Source organism: Alosa alosa, chromosome 3, assembly GCF_017589495.1.
Source record: "Alosa alosa isolate M-15738 ecotype Scorff River chromosome 3, AALO_Geno_1.1, whole genome shotgun sequence".
Taxonomy (NCBI): domain Eukaryota; kingdom Metazoa; phylum Chordata; class Actinopteri; order Clupeiformes; family Clupeidae; genus Alosa; species Alosa alosa.
Window position 1 is genome coordinate 26,930,328 of NC_063191.1, and position 19,547 is coordinate 26,949,874.

The 19,547-nt window shown below is 45.1% G+C and overlaps 1 protein-coding gene across 3 annotated transcripts in view; it reads right to left on the reverse strand.

Moving 5' to 3' along the window:
- Positions 1 to 1,873: 1,873 nt before the first annotated feature.
- kif5c (kinesin family member 5C) overlaps positions 1,874 to 19,547 on the reverse strand; it is a 42,476-nt gene continuing 24,802 nt past the window's right edge. For 2 of the 3 annotated variants that reach the window (XM_048239626.1, XM_048239628.1), the window contains 14 exons: positions 19,373 to 19,441; positions 17,931 to 18,137; positions 17,584 to 17,730; positions 17,054 to 17,242; positions 11,036 to 11,153; positions 10,663 to 10,739; positions 10,258 to 10,367; positions 8,407 to 8,508; positions 6,329 to 6,389; positions 5,977 to 6,048; positions 4,423 to 4,527; positions 3,840 to 4,056; positions 2,601 to 2,875; positions 1,874 to 2,238 (listed from right to left, as the gene is read on the reverse strand). In XM_048239626.1, coding sequence (XP_048095583.1) covers positions 2,604 to 2,875; positions 3,840 to 4,056; positions 4,423 to 4,527; positions 5,977 to 6,048; positions 6,329 to 6,389; positions 8,407 to 8,508; positions 10,258 to 10,367; positions 10,663 to 10,739; positions 11,036 to 11,153; positions 17,054 to 17,242; positions 17,584 to 17,730; positions 17,931 to 18,137; positions 19,373 to 19,441 — 1,746 coding nt within the window. In that variant the 3' untranslated portion in view covers positions 1,874 to 2,238; positions 2,601 to 2,603. Of the gene's footprint in view, positions 2,239 to 2,595; positions 2,876 to 3,839; positions 4,057 to 4,422; positions 4,528 to 5,976; positions 6,049 to 6,328; positions 6,390 to 8,406; positions 8,509 to 10,257; positions 10,368 to 10,662; positions 10,740 to 11,035; positions 11,154 to 17,053; positions 17,243 to 17,583; positions 17,731 to 17,930; positions 18,138 to 19,372; positions 19,442 to 19,547 lie in introns of all 3 variants that reach the window. The other variant, XM_048239627.1, reaches the window with a different exon arrangement.

The following is a 19,547-nucleotide window of genomic DNA, read 5'->3' on the forward strand; positions in this document are numbered from 1 at the left end:
CGTTAGTCCAACTACTACAGATAAATGGCAAGACAGTGCGTGCGAACAAATACCTCAGATATGCAGATACTTCAAAGCCACTGCACATGAAGCAATGCATCTAGGCCGTGTTACACTTCAATAGAACAATTCACAATTTCAGCTTTTTGATATTGTCTCATCAAAATGCTACTTCCTTTTTTTTAAATTGAATAAAAAAAACACTGAAGTGTATGATAGAGGTACACTTTACAGTACAATCAGTCATCAAACCATCAGAAAACATCCAACATCAGGCCAAATTGTACAATCAGTTATTTGAATGCATTTAGCATTAGCGTTGAGTTGTCAGGCGCAAAATGAGGAAGTTGGATTTGACAAAACTGACCACTGACGATTAGTATTTGATTGTACACAATATATACACATACTGTATGTTACATTGTGCCCAAAGTGTCATCAAAATACATTAGAGGAAGAATATAAATGTCTGAACTGGTAAAATAGCTGACCATGTATGAGAATATAAGGAAAGAAGGAGGTAGGTTTTGAGTAATGCAACCCTCAAAGAAACATCAGTGGAGCACTGCATTAATACATTTCCAACCCTTGAATAGTTAACACTACGTTTTGGGAACACTGTTAACATTTCTTCAATAACAAAGGGCATGTCCTACCCTCATGGCAGAATCCTGAGAGTCTAATAAGAGGTAAAACGGAATGTTTTGCGCAGAGGTAAATTTGGCCAGGAATGTGGCTCAGACCACAGAACTCTTTATTTGTGCTCACAGTAAGGTCAAAACTTCTCTTAAAATTCAAAACATGATGTACTGATTGACTGGTCAGCATCAGTTCCTCTGGAGAGAAGCCTTGCCTTTGTTGTGAACAGATGTTGTATTTCAAAATGGTTTCCGTCTGTGTATGGCCTTCGATGAGCTTAAGATACATACAGAGAACATTTTGAGAGGTGGCAATTTGGTGTTAACTTTGATTCTCAGATCTCAGTCCTTTGGAGGTAATTAACCGAGAGGACTGTCTGCATCAAAGCAATGTTTAAAATTAATTTACATTTCATAAATTAAAACCTACCAAAAAATGCAGTTATACGTAAACATAATTTAAGATGAAATCAAATGTACAAGTTACCAAGTTAAATAATGAAACATTAATATTTTGGATGTGCAAACTTAAACACCTGTGACAATTAATAAATATAAAAAAATAATAAATATAAAAAATCAGTAGAAACATTTGGACAGAATACCAAACAAATATGAACTTCATAAAAAAGAATACATTCATAAACAAGTCTATACAAGTTATTTTCTCGACCCCCAATGAAACAGTTTCAGCCAATTAAATCAACCATGAAGCAATTCCTCTTATGTTCCTCCTTTGACAGTTTGGCCTCGCTTTTCTGTGCTTGCTGTCTTTTAATTATTTGGGTAACCACAACCTAGGTTCTAAACATATGCCAACTGTACCATATAGTAAAACATACCGCTGCTCATTACTCCTTGAATAATAGTGTTGGCAAAAGGCAAAGAGTGAAAACAATACACTGCACTCTTTTATTCTCATATGATCACACTGGCATGAAGCAGTGTGTGTGTGTGTGTGTGTGTGTGTGTGTGTGTGTGTGTGTGTGTGTGTGTGTGTGTGTGTGTGTGTGGGTTCACCTGTTTGTATCTGTCTGTGAATGTGTATGTGTATGGGTATGTGTGCTTAGATGTGTTTGTTTGTGTGTGTGTGTGTGTGTGTGTGTGTGTGTGTGTGTGTGTGTGTGTGTGTGTGTGTGTGTGTGTGGGTTCACCTGTTTGTATCTGTCTGTGAATGTGTATGTGTATGGGTATGTGTGCTTAGATATGTTTGTTTGTGTGTGTGTGTGTGTGTGTGTGTGTGTGTGTATGTGTGTGTGTGTGTGTGTGTGTGTGTGTGTGTGTGTGTGTGTGTGTGTGTGTGTGTGTGTGTGTGTGTGTGTGTGTGTGCGTGTGCCTGTGTGTGTCTCTCTGCATGGACATGAATTGAAAAGGAAAGATCTATTAGGGCCCTCTATTAAGTTGAGTTGTGTGTGTTGAAGTAACTAGCTCCAATCAGACTTGAGAAATACTGAGAAAACAAAAAGCAGGAAACGCATCAGTCTGGAGTTTTACCGGTTATAATGTTCCTTTTTACAAAAAGGCAGTTGGGAAGGAGCAATAATCCTGTTGATGAACATGATGAATGTGATGGGTTGCTGGCCCGTCCATTCTTTATATTCTGTAAAGAAAGAACACCATGTTATGTAATGCACAGTCCATTAGAAATGCATCTCAATACCATAGAGTAGACATGTTGACTGTTATCAGTACTTCAGAAATAATGTAAATGGAAAACAATGCCTAGCTTTTGTACACTAAATTCAACATATACATAGTGAGACAGATGTGTGTATAGGATAGGGTAAATTACAACATTAACAGGACAAGTGGTAGTGGGACACCACCCCCTGCTGGAGACTTTTAAAATGTATTTAGCAAAGGGACTCCTAAAATGCCATATTAGGAATTTATCACTGATGACTTGCAATGCCTGACAAGAACAGGTTTTTGGTCACAACAAGTGTACAATATTCACTTCACCTTTTATTTGGCTTGGTGATGCTGCTGCTGCTGCCTCTGCTGTTGCTGTGGATGTTGTTGTTGTTGTTTATGGTGATGGTGCTGTTGAGCATGGTGGTGGTGTTGCTGCTGCTGCTGTGCATGGTGATGGTGCTGCGGTGACTGTTGATGGTGGAGGTGGTGCTGTGGGCTGCTGTGGTGGTGCCGGCTGGACGCTCCTCCTCTGATGCCTTGACCCATACTGGGGGAGCCGCCCTGGCTCTGGTGGTGGCTGTGGCCTGCCCTGATCGGCTTAGCTGGACAGGGAACAGACATACTCTCATTGTAACTATCTGAGGTAAACACAGTATAATGCCAGAGTAGACACACTCTCTAACAGAACAGAATATACTTTAATGTCCCCATGGGGAAATTTGTCTTGGCCTCATCAAAGCATAACCCAGTGATAGACATACATCAACAGGGACATGACAGACAACACGTTACATAATAAATAGAAACATTGACAGCATGGTACACAGCACAGAGGAGCCCATTTGCAAGAATGTGAACTGTCCATGGATCTCTAATTACACTTACAGAATAGGTGGGTAAAAGAATGGCAGTTAAAAAATGCATAAAAATAATAATAAGCATGTGGTGCAGCCCAGGTTTATGTCTATTTAAGTTGTTTGTAAAGAAGACTGACAGAAACTTTAAATCTGTCTGTTTAAATCGTCTACCTGATGGTACCATCTCATATTGTGAAAACAGGACATGGGAAGGGTCACAGAGTATTCTGTCTATCTGTTAACTAACTGAGGTAAACACAGTATAGTGCCAGAGTAGACATACTCTCATAGTAACTAACTGAGGTAAACACAACATACCGTAGCAATTGAGTAGACATTATTACATTGCATTGGGCTGACGCATTTTTAGCCAAAGCGACTTATATATGTCAACTATATCACAAGGGATCACATTGTCCCCGGCGCAACTTGGGGTTAAGTGCCTTGCTCAAGGGCACAACGGTGGAAGCCGGGATTTGAACCAACAACTTTCAGGCTACTGGCTAGGGTATGCTGTATGCTAGCCCAGTTCCTTAACCGCTACACTACCACCGCCCCAGTAGACATCTCTCATAGTAACTGAGGTAAACATATATACTAACAGAATATACTCTCCTAGTAACTGAATGCCCTCAGTTGTAGTATAGAAATAAACATGATATGTGATTACATTATTCTTCTGAAAGAAAAAATATATGCTCCCACTCACCAATTTGTGCGGAGTGTCCCCTTCTAGCGATGTTCTTGTTGCGGACAGCTTCTTTGATGCGGTCCACCTCCTGTTGGTAGCGCTTGCGGTCGCGCATGGCACTCTCCTTGGCGTCGCGCAGAGCAGTCTCCAGGGCCTTCACCCTCTCCACAGTGGCCCGTAGGCGCTTCTCCAGCTTGGGCAGCTCACAGCGCAGGTCTGCATTATCACGCACCAGCTGGGAGAGAGAGACAGGGAACCAGAACAAGAGAGAAAGAGAGAGAGAAAATATTTGTTAGTTGTATTGTTGCATTTGTTTACAGACACTTATCACACAAAGAAAGTGTTTTTTGGCGAAACAATCCTCTCCTCATATCAAAAGTCACAACCATCTAGGCTGTGTGTTACATTTCAATAAAACGATTCACAATTCCAGTATTTTCACATTTGTCTTATCAAAACACCACTCCCTTTTTTAAGTTGAGTAAAAACACTGAAGTGCATGATAGAAGTACACTTCACAAAATAAAACAATCCAAGGTCACAACCATATATTTATTGATAAAAGTGGACACTTGTGTTGAAGACTTTTAAAGAGGCCCACCTGTTTGTGAACTTTGGTGAGCTGTTCCAGATTGTTCTCCAGGAAGATGATCTTCTGTTTCTGGGCCAGACTGCCACCAGCTTCATCACATTCCAGCTCAACATTCTGTGAAGGGCAGGAAGTGATGTCATTGACATAGAGAGAGTGACTGGTTCAGGAGCCGGGTGAATTTGTAGGTAATATTTTGATGTAACAAATTTGAATGTACACAGAATGCTAATATCTAATATGTCTCTGACAGAATGCACATATTAAACTTAAAGGAGGGCATAAAGTTCAAAATAAAAATCTCAATCTTTTTCACTATAAATCAGATAATGCCCCTAACTGTTATTACACTTTAGATAACCATAACAGCATTTTTCTCAAATGTCAAAGGTCCATTATATTCTTACTACTATGACATGTGCTTATCGATAGTTCATTTGCTATATGAGGAAACTACATAGTGGAATAAGTGCTCCCTCAGCTGTCAAAGACCAGCAGCTGCTGCAGCAGATTACTGTAACTAGGCCTATATTTGCACACAATGGGAAAGGATGTACCGTAATCCCTAAACCCTTGCCTATGTGTTAACAGTTAAACTGGTGTCACTCCTTGGACCCTGAGTCAAACGCTGACACACGTCTGAGCTGAGGAGTGATTCAGGGTCACCCTTCCCTGGAAGAGCCACCATGGGATTTCCTGAGCCCGTCGTCATCAATATTTCAGCCTAGGCCCGTTTTGAATTTCCTTTCTCACAGTGCGATCTGGTCACGTGACCGCTAGCAGGCGGCGAAGCCACGAGCCAAGGAGCGATGGCTCGGAGCCACCGGACGTACGAGGGAGGCGGAGGGTCCCTTTGGTGACCATGTGGTCGTCACAGAAAGATGACAGTGGCCCAAACTCAAGGACTTGCAGGGAGCGCAGCTGTGAGGGCTCACCTTTAACATAACTCAAGCACACACAAACCTCACCTTTAACATAACTCAAGCACACGCACACACATCACCTTTAACATAACTCAAGCACACACAAACCTCACCTTTAACATAACTCAAGCACACACACACCTCACCTTCACACACCTTACCTTTAACATAACTCAAGCACACACACCTTATCTTTAACATAACTCAAGCACACGCACACCTCACCTTTAACATAACTCAAGCACACACACACACACCTCACCTTTAACATAACTCAACTACACACACACCTCACCTTTAACATAACTCAAGCACTCACACACACCTCACCTTTAACATAACTCAAGCACACATACACCTCACCTTTAACATAACTCAAGGACACACACACACACACACACCTCACCTTTAACATAACTCAACTACACACACACCTCACCTTTAACATAACTCAACACACACACACCTCACCTTTAACATAACTCAAGATGTTGAAGCTGTTGAGTTTGTTGATCTGTGTTTTATATGCTTATACTGATGTACAAACCTTAACACGAGTTAAAACGAGTAAAACGAGTCAATCCTTGTCTTTTTTACGAAAATAAAAAACATGCTGTTAAATAGCATAGAAATGTGTTCTTACTCTATTCACACGAGTATTGAGATCATCAATGAAGAGCTTTCGTAGATTATGGAGTGTTTGAAGTTCTTTAGCCTATAAAGAAAAGAAAAAAGTGAACAACTTTATCTGAATGTTTTTTTACAGACATACTACACATATACTGTCGCAGATACTACTGTTACATCAGTCATATTGCTTGAGAGTGATATTGAGATTCTGGACAAAGATTTGCTGCTGTTTGCAGAAAGGGGCTTTAAAGAGAGTGGATGTGCATGCATTATGTCCAGTTTAATACTGACATTGATAATGAGCAATAAAACAGCACACTAAGGTAAAGTTGGAGCAAAACAGGAAATGTGAACTGTCCACTCACCACAGTCTCCTCAAGGCCCTTGAGATCCTCCTTGGCCAGCTCCCTTTTCTCATTGAGCAAGCTGCAGGACAAGTGGGTCAGTCAGAAACCGACCTTCTGCTTCCCCTGTTTACACCCCATTCCCTTCCACAGTCTGAAGGCGTGTTATAGTGTAGTGTGATATGTTTTTGTTGCAAAAGAGGGCAGTTTTTTTTCCAAGTGTAAAATGCTATATAGCACTTATTTTGCTCTTAAAATGATCTTTGACAAAGTTACTCACTGCCTTGAAATGTCAGAAAGTTAAGTCTAAGTGCAATAAAACTAGATGTACCGCAGAGCGGTACAAAATATGACCGCCGCCCAGTCCAGCACATGTTTTCCACAAAAATAAGTCATGCTGAAAGGCATATATGATTCTAACTGTCTCACTGAATTGCATTATGCACACTCAATTCTCACTGGTATCTGCTAGACAACAAGTACCAAAACATGATTAGTTCATAGATTTCACATGTAATATACATTTTATACAACCCCACCCCGATCTTGCCGGTTCATAATTCTGAGAAATTCTTGAATTGTGTGCATGTGTGCGTGTACATGTTTATGTTTATGTGTGTGTGGGTGTGTGTGCGTGCATGTGCTTGTGTGTTTGCCTGTTTATGTGCCTGTGTGTGTGCATGTGCATGCATGCGTATATATGTCTACTGTGTGAGTATGTGTCATACGTAGGATTACTGTGAATGTATGTGTGTGCGTGTGTACAGTATCTGTTTATGCACATGTGTGCATATGGAATGGGTTACATGACCCCTGGAGGCAAACATACGCAAAAAATTGGTCATCCTAGGCCCTACGGTTCTCAAGATATTCACAGAAAACTGTGTCTGCCCTACCCTCCTTTCGGGGGGTCCAGTCCAGTAGGGGGGCTACAGATCAAAACGAAAAGTGATGGTTCCATGCTATCCATGTGGGGTTACATGCCCACCAAGTTTCGTGTACCCCGGTCTTTCAGTGTCCCAGGAATCCTTGTTGGTGTTCGGTCAGTAAATGTACACATAAATTATTTTATTGTAAGGCCCCCCATGAACGAAAGTCCACGAAACTTGGCATGCATTCGGAGGGTGTCATAATGATCCTACACTTTCAATTTCGTGCAGTTTTGACCATGTCAGCCAGAGATATTGTGATGAAAACACCTAATGTTTTGCTTTTTAATTTTAAACTAGGTGGCGCTATACATGAAATAAGTAGTAATGGGATAGGTTGACATGCCCCCTTAAGACCAACATAGAAAAAAAAGGTGGACCTCCTAGGCCCTACGGTTCTCGAGATATTCACAGAAAACTGTCTCCGGCCACCTACAGGCCAGTTGGTGTATAGTGACATAAATTAATTTATTGTGTGGCCCCCTATGAACGGAATTCCACGAAACTTGGCGTGCATTCAGAGGGTGTCATAATGATCCTACACTTCCATTTCCGTGCAGTTTTGACTATGTTAGGTCACAGATACCTGCGATTACAACACCTCATTTTTACTTTTTTGTGTTTAACTAGGTGGCGCTATACATTAAATGAGTGGTTATGGAATGGCTTGACATGGCCCTTTGAGATCAACATACAAAAAAAAAAATGGTCCTCCTAAACTCGAGATATTCACAGAAAACTGTGTCTGCCCTACCCTCCTTTCGGGGTCCAGTCCAGCGGGGGGGCTACAGATCAAAACGAAAAAAGGAGGTTCCATGCTATCCATGTGGGGTTACATGCCCACCAAGTTTCGTGTACCCCGGTCTTACAGTGTCCCTGGAATCCTTGACGGAAATTTGGACATGCGAAAAAGAAAAAAATAAATAAATCTGACTAAACCTATATGACCGCAACTTCGCGGTCATAATAAATTTGGATCAGTAGATCGGCTACATGACAGATAGAAAAAAAAAAACGCAACTTCGCGGTCATAATAAACCCATAAGCAACTTTTGTGAAACCATAAGGCCACGCAGCATTGGGTTTTGGATCAGTAGATCGGCTACATGACAGATAGACATCTTTACCGTGGGAAGGGTAACCGTGGACACAAGAGCCCAGGAGACTTACATGAGGTTCTGCAGTTTCTCATCCTTCTCCTGTTCTTGCTGCTTCAGCTTCTCATAGTCCGACAACAGCTTCGCCCGCTCCAGCTGCAGGGCCTCATTCAGACTGGAGGGGAATCACACACACACACACAGCTGACGATTCAGCTCACGATTCAGCTCAACCTCATTTCAATTCAATTCAACACAACTCAACCTCATTTCTACTCAACTCAACCTCATTTCAACTCAACCTCATTTCAACTCAACTTAACACAACTCAACCTCATTTCACCTTAACTCAACCTCATTTCAACTCAACTCAATTAAACACAACTCGACCTCATTTCAACTCAACCTCATTTCACCTCAACTCAACCTCATTTCAACTCAACACAACTCAACCTCATTTCAACTCAACTTAACACAACCCAACCTCATTTCTACTTAACTCAACCTCATTTCACCTCAACTCAACCTCATTTCAACTCAACTAAACACAACTCAACCTCATTTCAACTCAACCTCATTTCACCTCAACTCAACCTCATTTCAACTCAACTAAACACAACTCAACCTCATTTCAACTCAACTCAACACAACTCAATCTCATTTTAACTCAACTAAACCTCATTTAAACTCAACTCAACCTCATTTCAACTCAACACAACTCAACCTCATTTCAACTCAACTCAACACAACTCAATCTCATTTTAACTCAACTAAACCTCATTTAAACTCAACTCAACCTCATTTCAACTCAACACAACTCAACCTCATTTCAACTCAACTCAACACAACTCAATCTCATTTTAACTCAACTAAACCTCATTTTAACTCAACTCAACCTCATTTCAACTCAACTCAACTCAACCTCATTTCAACTCAACTCAACCTCATTTCAACTCAACACAATCCTATTTCAACTTAATCATAGAGTGTATGCACAACAGTACTGCGCCTGGTACTATTACAGGACAGGTGTTATGATTCACCTGGATGATGCTGGTCAAAAATATCTCATTACAGTTTTTCTCAGTCGCTTTGGTGCTTTTCTCAGATCAGAATGAAAATTCTCATAACTATTAGTTCAACCTCCACAACATTTAGTCATTTGTGCACATCATAGTAGCAATTTCTCCTTCCTCTGAACAAATTGCAAATGCTTTTGGACATGTATCAGTTGCTTTGTCATGTCAGTCAAAATGAACTATACTTATGGATGCTGAATAGTCCCAATAAAACTAATAGTCTTCATTTCATTGCTTGAGTCATTGCATACAAAATTGGTGAACTAGTTATCAAATTCTGTCACAATGCTGTAGAATTGCAAAGAGCATTTACAGTAAAAATGTGAAACGTACAGTGTCTTGTACTCACTTACTCCTAACTACAGCAATTTCTAACTTTACTGTAGTTTTCAAATGGCTGTACAAGTACTGTTTAGTGCTGTCTTGAGCATGTTCAGGTAGAGAATAAGCTGCCAAAATGAAAACATGACAAAGCCATTTGACTATCTTGTTCATAAACGATGGTGTCAAGACTTCTCATTTTGATGACACTGGCAGTTTCATTGACATAAATACTTGCTTTTGAGGAATGGACTATCCATTTTGAGCAAGCGACGTGCTTTTGCAGATTATCCACTAGGTTTTTCAGTTTGCACTAATTGTTTTGAGAAATGCACTAACTGCTGTGCAAATGTTAATAGTGATGTGAGAAAAGCACCAAAACTACTGAGAAAAACTGTAATATGTCATCATCTCAAGTTCTCTGTTAGGATCAGAAGGATGCAAAGCTATTGACATACAACTCAGGTGCTTAAATATTGGTGATGGTGTGACTGTTATTCTAAGACACTAATGCAGTCACCCACTCTCTGAGCTCATCCAGGATCTTCTGCTTGTGGTCGATCTCGTCTCGCAGACGCGACAGGTGCTTCTGGTGGACCTCTCGGTGGTTCTCCATCTGTTCCTCAAGGGTTTTCTGCACAAACACGGCAAAATCCACACACTCTGCTTTTATCTTTGTTCGCTTGGTTCCTTTGCTTTGAAGTTCACAACTTTATGATATATCCAGAATTTTTCATTTCCATCCATCTATATCTAGTACTGATGAACATTATTTATCCACTTTGCTTGACAAATGTTTATTGTGAACAAATAACTGATGCGAGAACATCTAGGGCACGTGTAGGAAGAGAAATGTACAGTATGTATAAGTGCAAATGTACAAGTGAGGAATGAAAGAGAGGTTAGTGCAGACAGAGAGCTTGGCTCACCTTAATCTCCTCAGCATCCTGTAGCCTGCTCATGTGCTCTTTCTCTTTATCCATCACAGACACTTCATGCACTTTCTCTGCAGAGATACAGCCATTTCAGTCCTTTAGTGTGTGTGTGTGTGTGTGTGCGTGTGTGCATGTGTGTGTGTGTGTGTGTGTGTGTGTGTGTGTGTGTGTGTGTGTGTGTGTGTGTGTGTGTGTGTGTGTGTGTGTGTGTGTGTGTGTGTGTGTGTGTGTGTGTGTGTGTGTGTGTTAAAGTGGACACAAATGTAACCATGCATGTGTACCAGTATATGTGTGGTGTGTATAGTCTATACATACACTTTATAGTACATGTGTGTGTATGCAGCGCAGTATATGTCATGACATGCACCTTGTGCTTGTAACTTGGCAAGTTCTTCCATCAGAGAGTCTTGGCCCTCCTCCAGCTGTCTTTTCTTATGCTCCATGTTTTGCATGTAGTCTGTCAGAGACTTGATCTTGGCCTGAAGCTGAGGAACAGAAAAAAGAACAGGATGGGTGAGATCCTTTTACAGAGCCAATGAGCTAAAGGTCAACTGATTTCTATGATGACAATGAGAAGCTCCCCAACATTCATACTGCAGAGTGCTTGCAAAAGCAAAAAACGCAAAAGCAACAATACAATACACACAAAAAACATCAAAGGTCAACATCCCAACAAAAATACAAACTTGTCTTGCACAACTATGCAATGTAGAGGTCTTAAAGGTTTTTTATATATATATATATTGTGATGTCACGAGAGGCTGCGTTCTGGAGGGCCGCTACGTTCCCCTGAGATGGCTGCAGTCACGGACAGCTTTGGCTCCATCTGCTGGGGAGTTGGAAACTCCACCCCAAAACACACGATATCCCAACACACCTGAGACCGATCAGGGCCTGATGAGCTGAAGGGCTTTTAAGGCCCAGAGACACAGTTGGTGTTAGAGTGGGATTTGAGAGACAAGCTCAAGTTGTGCTCTCAGAGGAGCTACAGACGGTCGAAGTGGCACTTTCTGCCTGAAGACTGGAATACTTACCTGAAGACTGGAATACTTACCTGAAGACTGGAATACTTACCTGAAGACTGGAATACTTACCTGAAGACTGGAATACTTACCACCCCGGATTGGCCACGGGCCGCGGTGCTGTCTAAAGTAAGGCTGAAGACTAGTTTTCTAAAGAGATTTACCTGAGGGAATCGGGACTATGACTTTTAGTTTGAAGAGACCTTGTTTAAGTTTTGACGGTTGAACAATCAACCTTATCCTTAGTTACCTTTTGTTAATTCCCCAGAACTTGATTAAAACCTTCGTTATACCCTAAATTTGTGTCCTTGCACTGCTGAACTGTCCTACCGAGCCGCGTAGCCTCTCATGATATCACATATGGTGGAGAATGTGGGCATAGTTCATACGCGAATAGTGCATGTCAGAGAAGGGACACTGAACTGCTGATATCCCAATTTTCTAAATTGGCCATAGACCTCCCTGCCAAACAAAATGGAGGCCATTTTGAAAGCCCCTGGTGGCTGGCCAGCAAGCCCAGACGCAAGCTTTTAACGTGGCTCTCTTGGAGGAGCAAAAGAGCCAACCTCCTGAAGTCAGAGGAACTGCAATTGCAGAGACAGTTGGCCGTTAAATGACCCAATAAGGGCGAGTGATTTTATAACCAAAATGGGGGCCACAGATGACGCGTTGAGGCGCACCTGCACGCCTTTGAAGCTACAGCCACGAGGGAAGGCCCAAGGTACAGTGGGTTGGACTGTTAGCCCCTTTCTGTCGGGGAATCGCTGAATGCTGTCTGGGACCTGGCCTCTGACAGGGCTTACTGACCTACGCAGGCACTGAAGGCGGAGATCCTCAGCAGAGGTGGGCTCACCAAGTTTGGCATGGCCCAGCGGTTCCACAGCTGGACCTTCCAACCAGACCAGCCCCTGCACAGATGCATGAACTTGTCCGATCATCAGGAAATGGCTGGACCGGAGAAGAGCACGACAGCTGCAGTAGTGGAGGCCGTGGTGGTGGACAAATACTTACGGGCCCTGCCTTATGAGGCTAAACGGCTCATTAGTCAACAGGCCTTGACGACAGCGGACCTAACCGTGGAAGCCGTGGGAAAGGTACCAAGCCACAGCAGAGATGCTTCGGGCTTCCAGGAAGGAGCCCCAGAGTGCGTCCCATACAGGCGGGGGGGAGCCCTGGCCAAAAGAACCCCAAGGGATCCAATCCAGCCACTTCAGGAGCTGTCCAGGCTCCAGGGGAGCCCAAACCAGCCGGCACCAGGAAGAGGACACCGGAGAGTGAAACCATGATGTTACCGGTGTGGGGAGATGGGACACATCTCCTGGCAGTGTGGGAAACCAGCGGATGAGCCTATGCCCACTGCTGAGTCCTCCAGCTCACCACCCGCCCACCTTTTTGCTTCGGCTGGGGAGTCAGATGGCTTTCAAGAACGCACCCCACCTGCCCGGTGACGGTGAATCACCATGATGTGGAGGCTCTGCTAGATTCCATTAGCCGGGTCACCCTGGTGCATAAGGATCTGGTGGATTCATCATATCTGACCCCAGGGGAAAGTCCTCCCGGTCTCCTGTGTCCATGGAGACACCAGAGACTACCCCACCACTGAACTTCATGATGACCACCACCAGGGGAACCATCCTCACGACAGCGGGTGTGGTTGATTCCCCACCCGTTCCTGTCCTAATTGGGCGAGACTGCCCAGCCTTTCACCAACTGTGGAGGGGAGACTGGAGAGGCTGACCCAGTACCTCGGAAGCGGAGAGGTAAGGCGTATCCGGAGAACCCGCAAATACAACCCTCAGAACCATTAACTCCAGCCTGTGCTCTTGCAGGGATGGCAGGTGCCCAGGCTGACTCAGAGACTGGTCAGACACGGAGGAAGAGAACATGGTCCCAGGAAGTGCTCCAATCTCCAGCGAGGAAGGCGTCCATGGCACCAAAGAGCTTCCCCCTCTCAGGCCAGTATGGTACAGCCCAGTTACAGGATCCCTCTTACAAATGCTTTGAAAGAATGCAGGTGATAGAGGGAGTGGTGCTAGGGGATAGGACAAGCCCTACCTACCCCCATTTTGCAGTAAACCGGGGGTTAGTGTATCAGGTGGTACAGAAAAATGGTGAGGTGCATGAACAGCTCCTTGTACCACAGCCCCACCGCCACCGCGTGCTCAACCTAGCACACACCCACCGCTAGGCCCACCTAGGTGGAGAAAAACGAAAAGAAAGGATCTTGCGGCGCTTCTTTTGGCCAGGGGTGCACAAAACGATAGAGAACTATTGTCGGTTTGCCCTGAGTGTCAGCGGGTGGCTTTAAAGCCCACATATAGAAACCATCTCATTCCCTTGCCCATTATCGAGACCCGTTTGAGAGAATTGGACTGGACATCGTTGGGCCCCTTACCGAAGAGTTCCAGGGACATCAGTACATTCTGGTCATCCTGGACTATGCAACCCTGATATCCGGAGGCCATCCCGGCTGAGGAAGGCTCGTCCAAACAGATGCCAAGGAGTTGTTCCTTCTGTCAACTAGTCTGGGGCTCCCGAAGGAGATATTGACAGACCAAGGGGAGTCCATTCATGTCCAAAGTTATGAAAGAACTCTGTACTCTGCTGAAAATCAAACAGCTGAGAACGCCGGTCTACCACCCCAGACAGGCGGGCTCGTCGAGCGCTTTAACAAAACTCTAAAATCCATGCTGTGGAAGGCGTCGGGGAAGATGGGCGAACTGGGATCAGCTGCTACCGTACCTACTGTTTTGCGGTGAGAGGTACCTCAATGGAATCTACTGGTTTTTTCACCCTTTGAGCTCTTGCTGTCTTACAGACCCGGGACTGCTGGACATGCGCCAAGGAGGCCTGGGAGGAAAACCGTGCCGACAGCGGACCCTGATCGAAAGCATGTCGGGGGCCATGAGAGAGAGAATGAAGGCTGGTCTATCCCATGATCGCGTGAACACATGGAGACTGCACAACGCAACAACAAGCCTCCTACAATAGGTCTGCTCAACCCAGAGTTTAAGCCGGGGGACCGAGTGCTGGTCCTGGTGCCAACCGTGGAGTGCAAATTCCTGGCAACCTGGCAGGGGCCATATGAGGTCATTGAGCGGGTGGGAGAGGTAAACTACAAGGTGAGGCAACCGGATAAAAAGAAAGCCTGAGCAGATTTACCATGTTAACCTGTTAAAAAGTGGCACGCCAGGAGGCGCTGTTCAGTTGTCTACCCCACAGAGACCAAGGAACCAGGGAGAGAAGAGGTTCAGGTGGGTCAAGCCTGTCCCCACATCAACGGCAGATGGCCCTGGAGTTGGTGGATCGCAACCGAGATGTCTTCTCCTCCTACCTGGGCACAGGAGGTGGTCCAACACGAGATCCGCACCATGCCTGGCAAAGCGGTAAACCAGCACCCTTTACCGCGTGCGGAGGCTCGTAAAGTGGTGATTCAGGAGGAGGTAAGGAAGATGCTGGAGCTGGGGGTGATCGAAGAGTCCCAAAGTGCCTGGGCAAGTCCCATTGTACTGGTTCCCAAACCAGGCCAGTCGGTGCGATTTTGCAATGACTATCGGAAATTAAATGAAGTGTCCGGTTTGATGCGTACCCCATGCCTCGGTGGATGACTTGATAGACTCCTTGGGGCATGCTCGCCATAACCACCCTTGACCTCACCAAAGGCTACTGGCAGGTGCCCCTGACCCGGCGTCGAGGTGAAGACGGCCTTTACCACACCAGGGGCTCTACCAGTATACCGGCCCCGTTTGAGGTCTCCACGGATTTCCTGCCACGTTCCAGCGTTTGATGGACCGGCGTCCCTGCGCACCCCACAAGAGGGCAGCTGCAGCATATTTGGGCGATGTAGTCATCCAAAGTCCCGATTGGGCCAGCCACTTGCCCGGGTACAGGCTGTGATTGATTCACTGGGAAGCAGGGCTCACGGCAAACCCAAAAAGTGTAGGCTGGCCTTCAGCGAGACGAACTACTTGGGGTACACCATTGGGCGGGGTTGGTCAAGCCTCAGGAAGCCAAGTTCGCGGGCCATACAGGACTGGCCACGGCCCATCACCAAAAAAACAGGTGAGGTCATTTTTGGGCCTAGCCGGCTACTACAGACGGTTTATTACGGATTTTGCTACCATTGCTGCACCTCTAACAGAGCTGACAACCAAACGCCACTCACAAATGGTGAGGTGGACTCCCAGGCGGGCTGACCTTCGTCGACCCTGAAGCAAGTCCTGTGTTCCAGTCCGATCCTGGTGGCGCCCGGACTTCAAGAAGGACTTCATTGTCCAGGCGGGCCAGCTTGAGGTGGGTCTGGGTGCTGTACTTTCGCCCAGGCACATGGCGGTGAGGAACATCCGTTCTCTACCTCAGCAGGAAGCTACTTCCAAGGGAGAGGAACTATTCCACTGTGGAAAAGGAATGCCTCGCTGTGACCTGGGCCCTGGAATCCCTGCGGTTCTACCTCCTGGGTCGACGGTTCACGGTGGTGTCGGATCATGCCCCTCTACAGTGGATGGCCAGGAACCGGGAGACTAACAGTAGGATTACCAGATGGTTTTTAAGCTTGCAAGCATTTAACTTTTCTGTTGTTCACAGGGCTGGCAAGCGCCAAAATATCTGGATGCCCTGTCCCGGCGGTAGCGGCTTCTTAGCCTCCTTCACCCCGACGAGGACGTCGGTCTCGAGGGGGGGGATGTGTGATGTCACGAGAGGCTGCGTTCTGGAGGGCCGCTACGTTCCCCTGAGATGGCTGCAGTCACGGACAGCTTTGGCTCCATCTGCTGGGGGAGTTGGAAACTCCACCCCTCAAACACACGATATCCCAACACACCTGAGACCGATCAGGGCCTGATGAGCTGAAGGGCTTTTTAAGGCCCAGAGACACAGTTGGTGTTAGAGTGGGATTTGAGAGACAAGCTCAAGTTGTGCTCTCAGAGGGCTACAGGCGGTCGAGAGTGGCACTTTCTACCTGAAGACTGGAATACTTACCTGAAGACTGGAATACTTACCTGAAGACTGGAATACTTACCACGGATTGGCCACGGGCTGCGGTGCTGTCTAAAAGTAAGGCTGAAGACTAGTTTTCACAAAGAGATTTACCTGAGGGAATCGGGACTATGACTTTTTAGTTTGAAGAGACCTTGTTTAAGTTTTGACGGTTGAACAATCAACCTTATCCTTAGTTACCTTTTTTTGTTAATTCCCCAGAACTTGATTAAAACCTTCCGTTATACCCTAAATTTGTGTCCTTGCACTGCTGAACTGTCCCGCCGAGAGCCGCGTAGCCTCTCATGATATCACTATATATAGATAGATAGATAGATAGATAGATAGATAGCCAGCCCTTGACTCCTAGGCCCCATGTCGACCCATACCTGGGAGACGAGGAGCTGACAGGAGGCCAGCTCCTTCTCATTGGCCTGCATCTTGCGGCTGGTGTCGGCCTGAGTGCTCTCTAGCTGCTTGCTCCGGTTGACCAGAGACTTCACCTCCGACTTCATCTTGCTGATGTAGAGACGGGCCATGGTGAACTCCTCCTCTATGACTCCATTCGCCTCGGCCATCTGGGACACGGTAAGAGGGAGAGAGGAACATGGGCTGTGAGAAAATAACTACATCTGGGCACCAGAGAGTGAGGGACACAAGAAGAGTGAGCATTGGTTAAGACTGGTGACGTTTCCGGATTCACATGTAAATATTTTTACCTTGTTTGAGTTTTACCTTGATTGAGTTTATCTCCCTCACTTAGTTCGCTCAGCTGAACTCAGAGAAGCAGATCAGTGTGACCTCAGTGGAAGTGGATGTTCCAAGTTACAGTTTAGCAGAGTCGCATGTCATCTTCTAAATGAGACAGAAGTGTGTATATGTGTTTGCGTGAGCTGAAGTGTAGAGTGAGGGTACTTACAGCCTTGAGGTCACTGGTGCCGATCACGCTGCCGATGTCACTGAGGTCTCGCAGCAGCAGGTTGACGATCTCTGCCGCCCGCTTCTTCTGGTGACTACTCATTTCCTGCACCTGGGCCAGCTCCCTCTCCACCACCAGCAGAGATGCCTGGACACACACACACACACAGACATGCATGAGCGCGCGCGCACACACCTCATTTCGCACACACGCACAGGCTAGGACATTTATTTTCTGAAGCCACGTTTCCCATCTCTGCACAAACAAACACACACATACACATACACACACATACACACTTCCTCACCACTCCTCCCCTCCTCCACCCCCGTCTCACACACACTCACAGTTTTCTGGTTGACCTCCTCGCTGAGCTGCTCGTTGGAGCGTCCACGCTCCTCGGCCTGGTGGCTCTTCTGGTCGTAGTTGACGGCCAGCTCTTCCAGGGCCTGCAGCACCTCCTTCACCTCCTCCTTGGATGCCTCGTGGTCCCGCTGCAGACGCGACAGGTCCTCCTGGGTCTTCTCGTAGTCCCTCCGCGTCGACGCCAGGAGCTACGTGTGTGTGTGTGTGTGTGTGTGTGTGTGTGTGTGTGTGTGTGTGTGATGTTTATGTTTGTCGGAAGGTCAGAATCAAAATTCAGTTGATACCATTGAATCAATTGTATGGTAATTTAACATGAATAAAAGGTACATCCATAGTGTAACTTGACCATAGGTGCAAAACAGCAAACTGCTACTACAGCATGCTGTCTTTATGGGCGTATTCTCTACACTGAGATAAGAGGGGTTAAAAACTGTTTGTTAGTGATAGTTAAACACTGTCACTATACCAGTCTGTTAATGTACAGTTCAAATAGTCTTGTCATAATCAATAAATAGTATACGATTAGAAATACAACAGATATGTTTCAGAGCTTCTTTTATCAGTCATGTGAAAGTTATTTCAGTTGTTGTGCCTGTGATTTTAGTCATCTGCAGTCACTGAAATGTACAAATTAAACTCAATGCTTAATCATGCATTCAAAATACTGTAGCCATGACAGTTTGGCATGTCAACAAGGGTGCATCACTGTTCCTGGCAACGCCCAAAAAAGGACTGGGACGATTTGTGTGGAGAATTACAGAAGGTCTCAAATTCTGAAGTGCATCATGACAAGATAATGGCCTTAATGGAGCCATCATCATAGCAACCACATTCATATTTAAATGGATTCTCCCTACTTCAGATCGGTCCTGGAGGAAATTATAGCTCCACAACCATATTTAAAAGAACTACACCTGACATGAATTCACAAACAGGCTTGCTAAGATGGTGCTTTGTTTGTCTTTACCACAGAGAGGAGGTGTTATATTTCTCCACTAGATGGCAGTAGATTTATTGGTTTCCTCTTGCTAATTTGCATTTCCCATATTCCAATTTCCCCTCGGATGGAAATAAATCCATCTCTCAGTCTAACATGGGATTTTGGTAGTGATTCCATGAATAAATCTGAACTGTAGGGTATTTGCAATATTACTGGAGAATCATCTATATTAAAATTTTTTTGCAAAGAACTATTCATATACAATATATGTATGAATATACTGTATTTCTGTATGGGCTTCTTGCATGCCTTGTATTAGTACAGTCTAAGCATAGATAGATGGAGAAGGCATTGGGTATGTATATATGTGAATGTGGGCATGTGTGTATATTTGTGTCTGTGTGTGTGTGTGTGTGTGTCTCTGTGTGTGTCTGTGTGTGTGTGTCTGTGTGTACTTGAATGTGTGACGTCGCCTGTGCACACCTCATCCTGCTCAGCAATCTGTTGTTTGAACTCCTCTGCCAGTTGACTCTGCTGGTTGATTTCATCGTCCTGGGGAGAGAGGAGGGAAGGGGGCATTTCCACACGTTTGGAGGAGGGTCTCTAAAACTGACACACTTCACTAATACTGCTCAAATACCACAGCACACATTAGTAA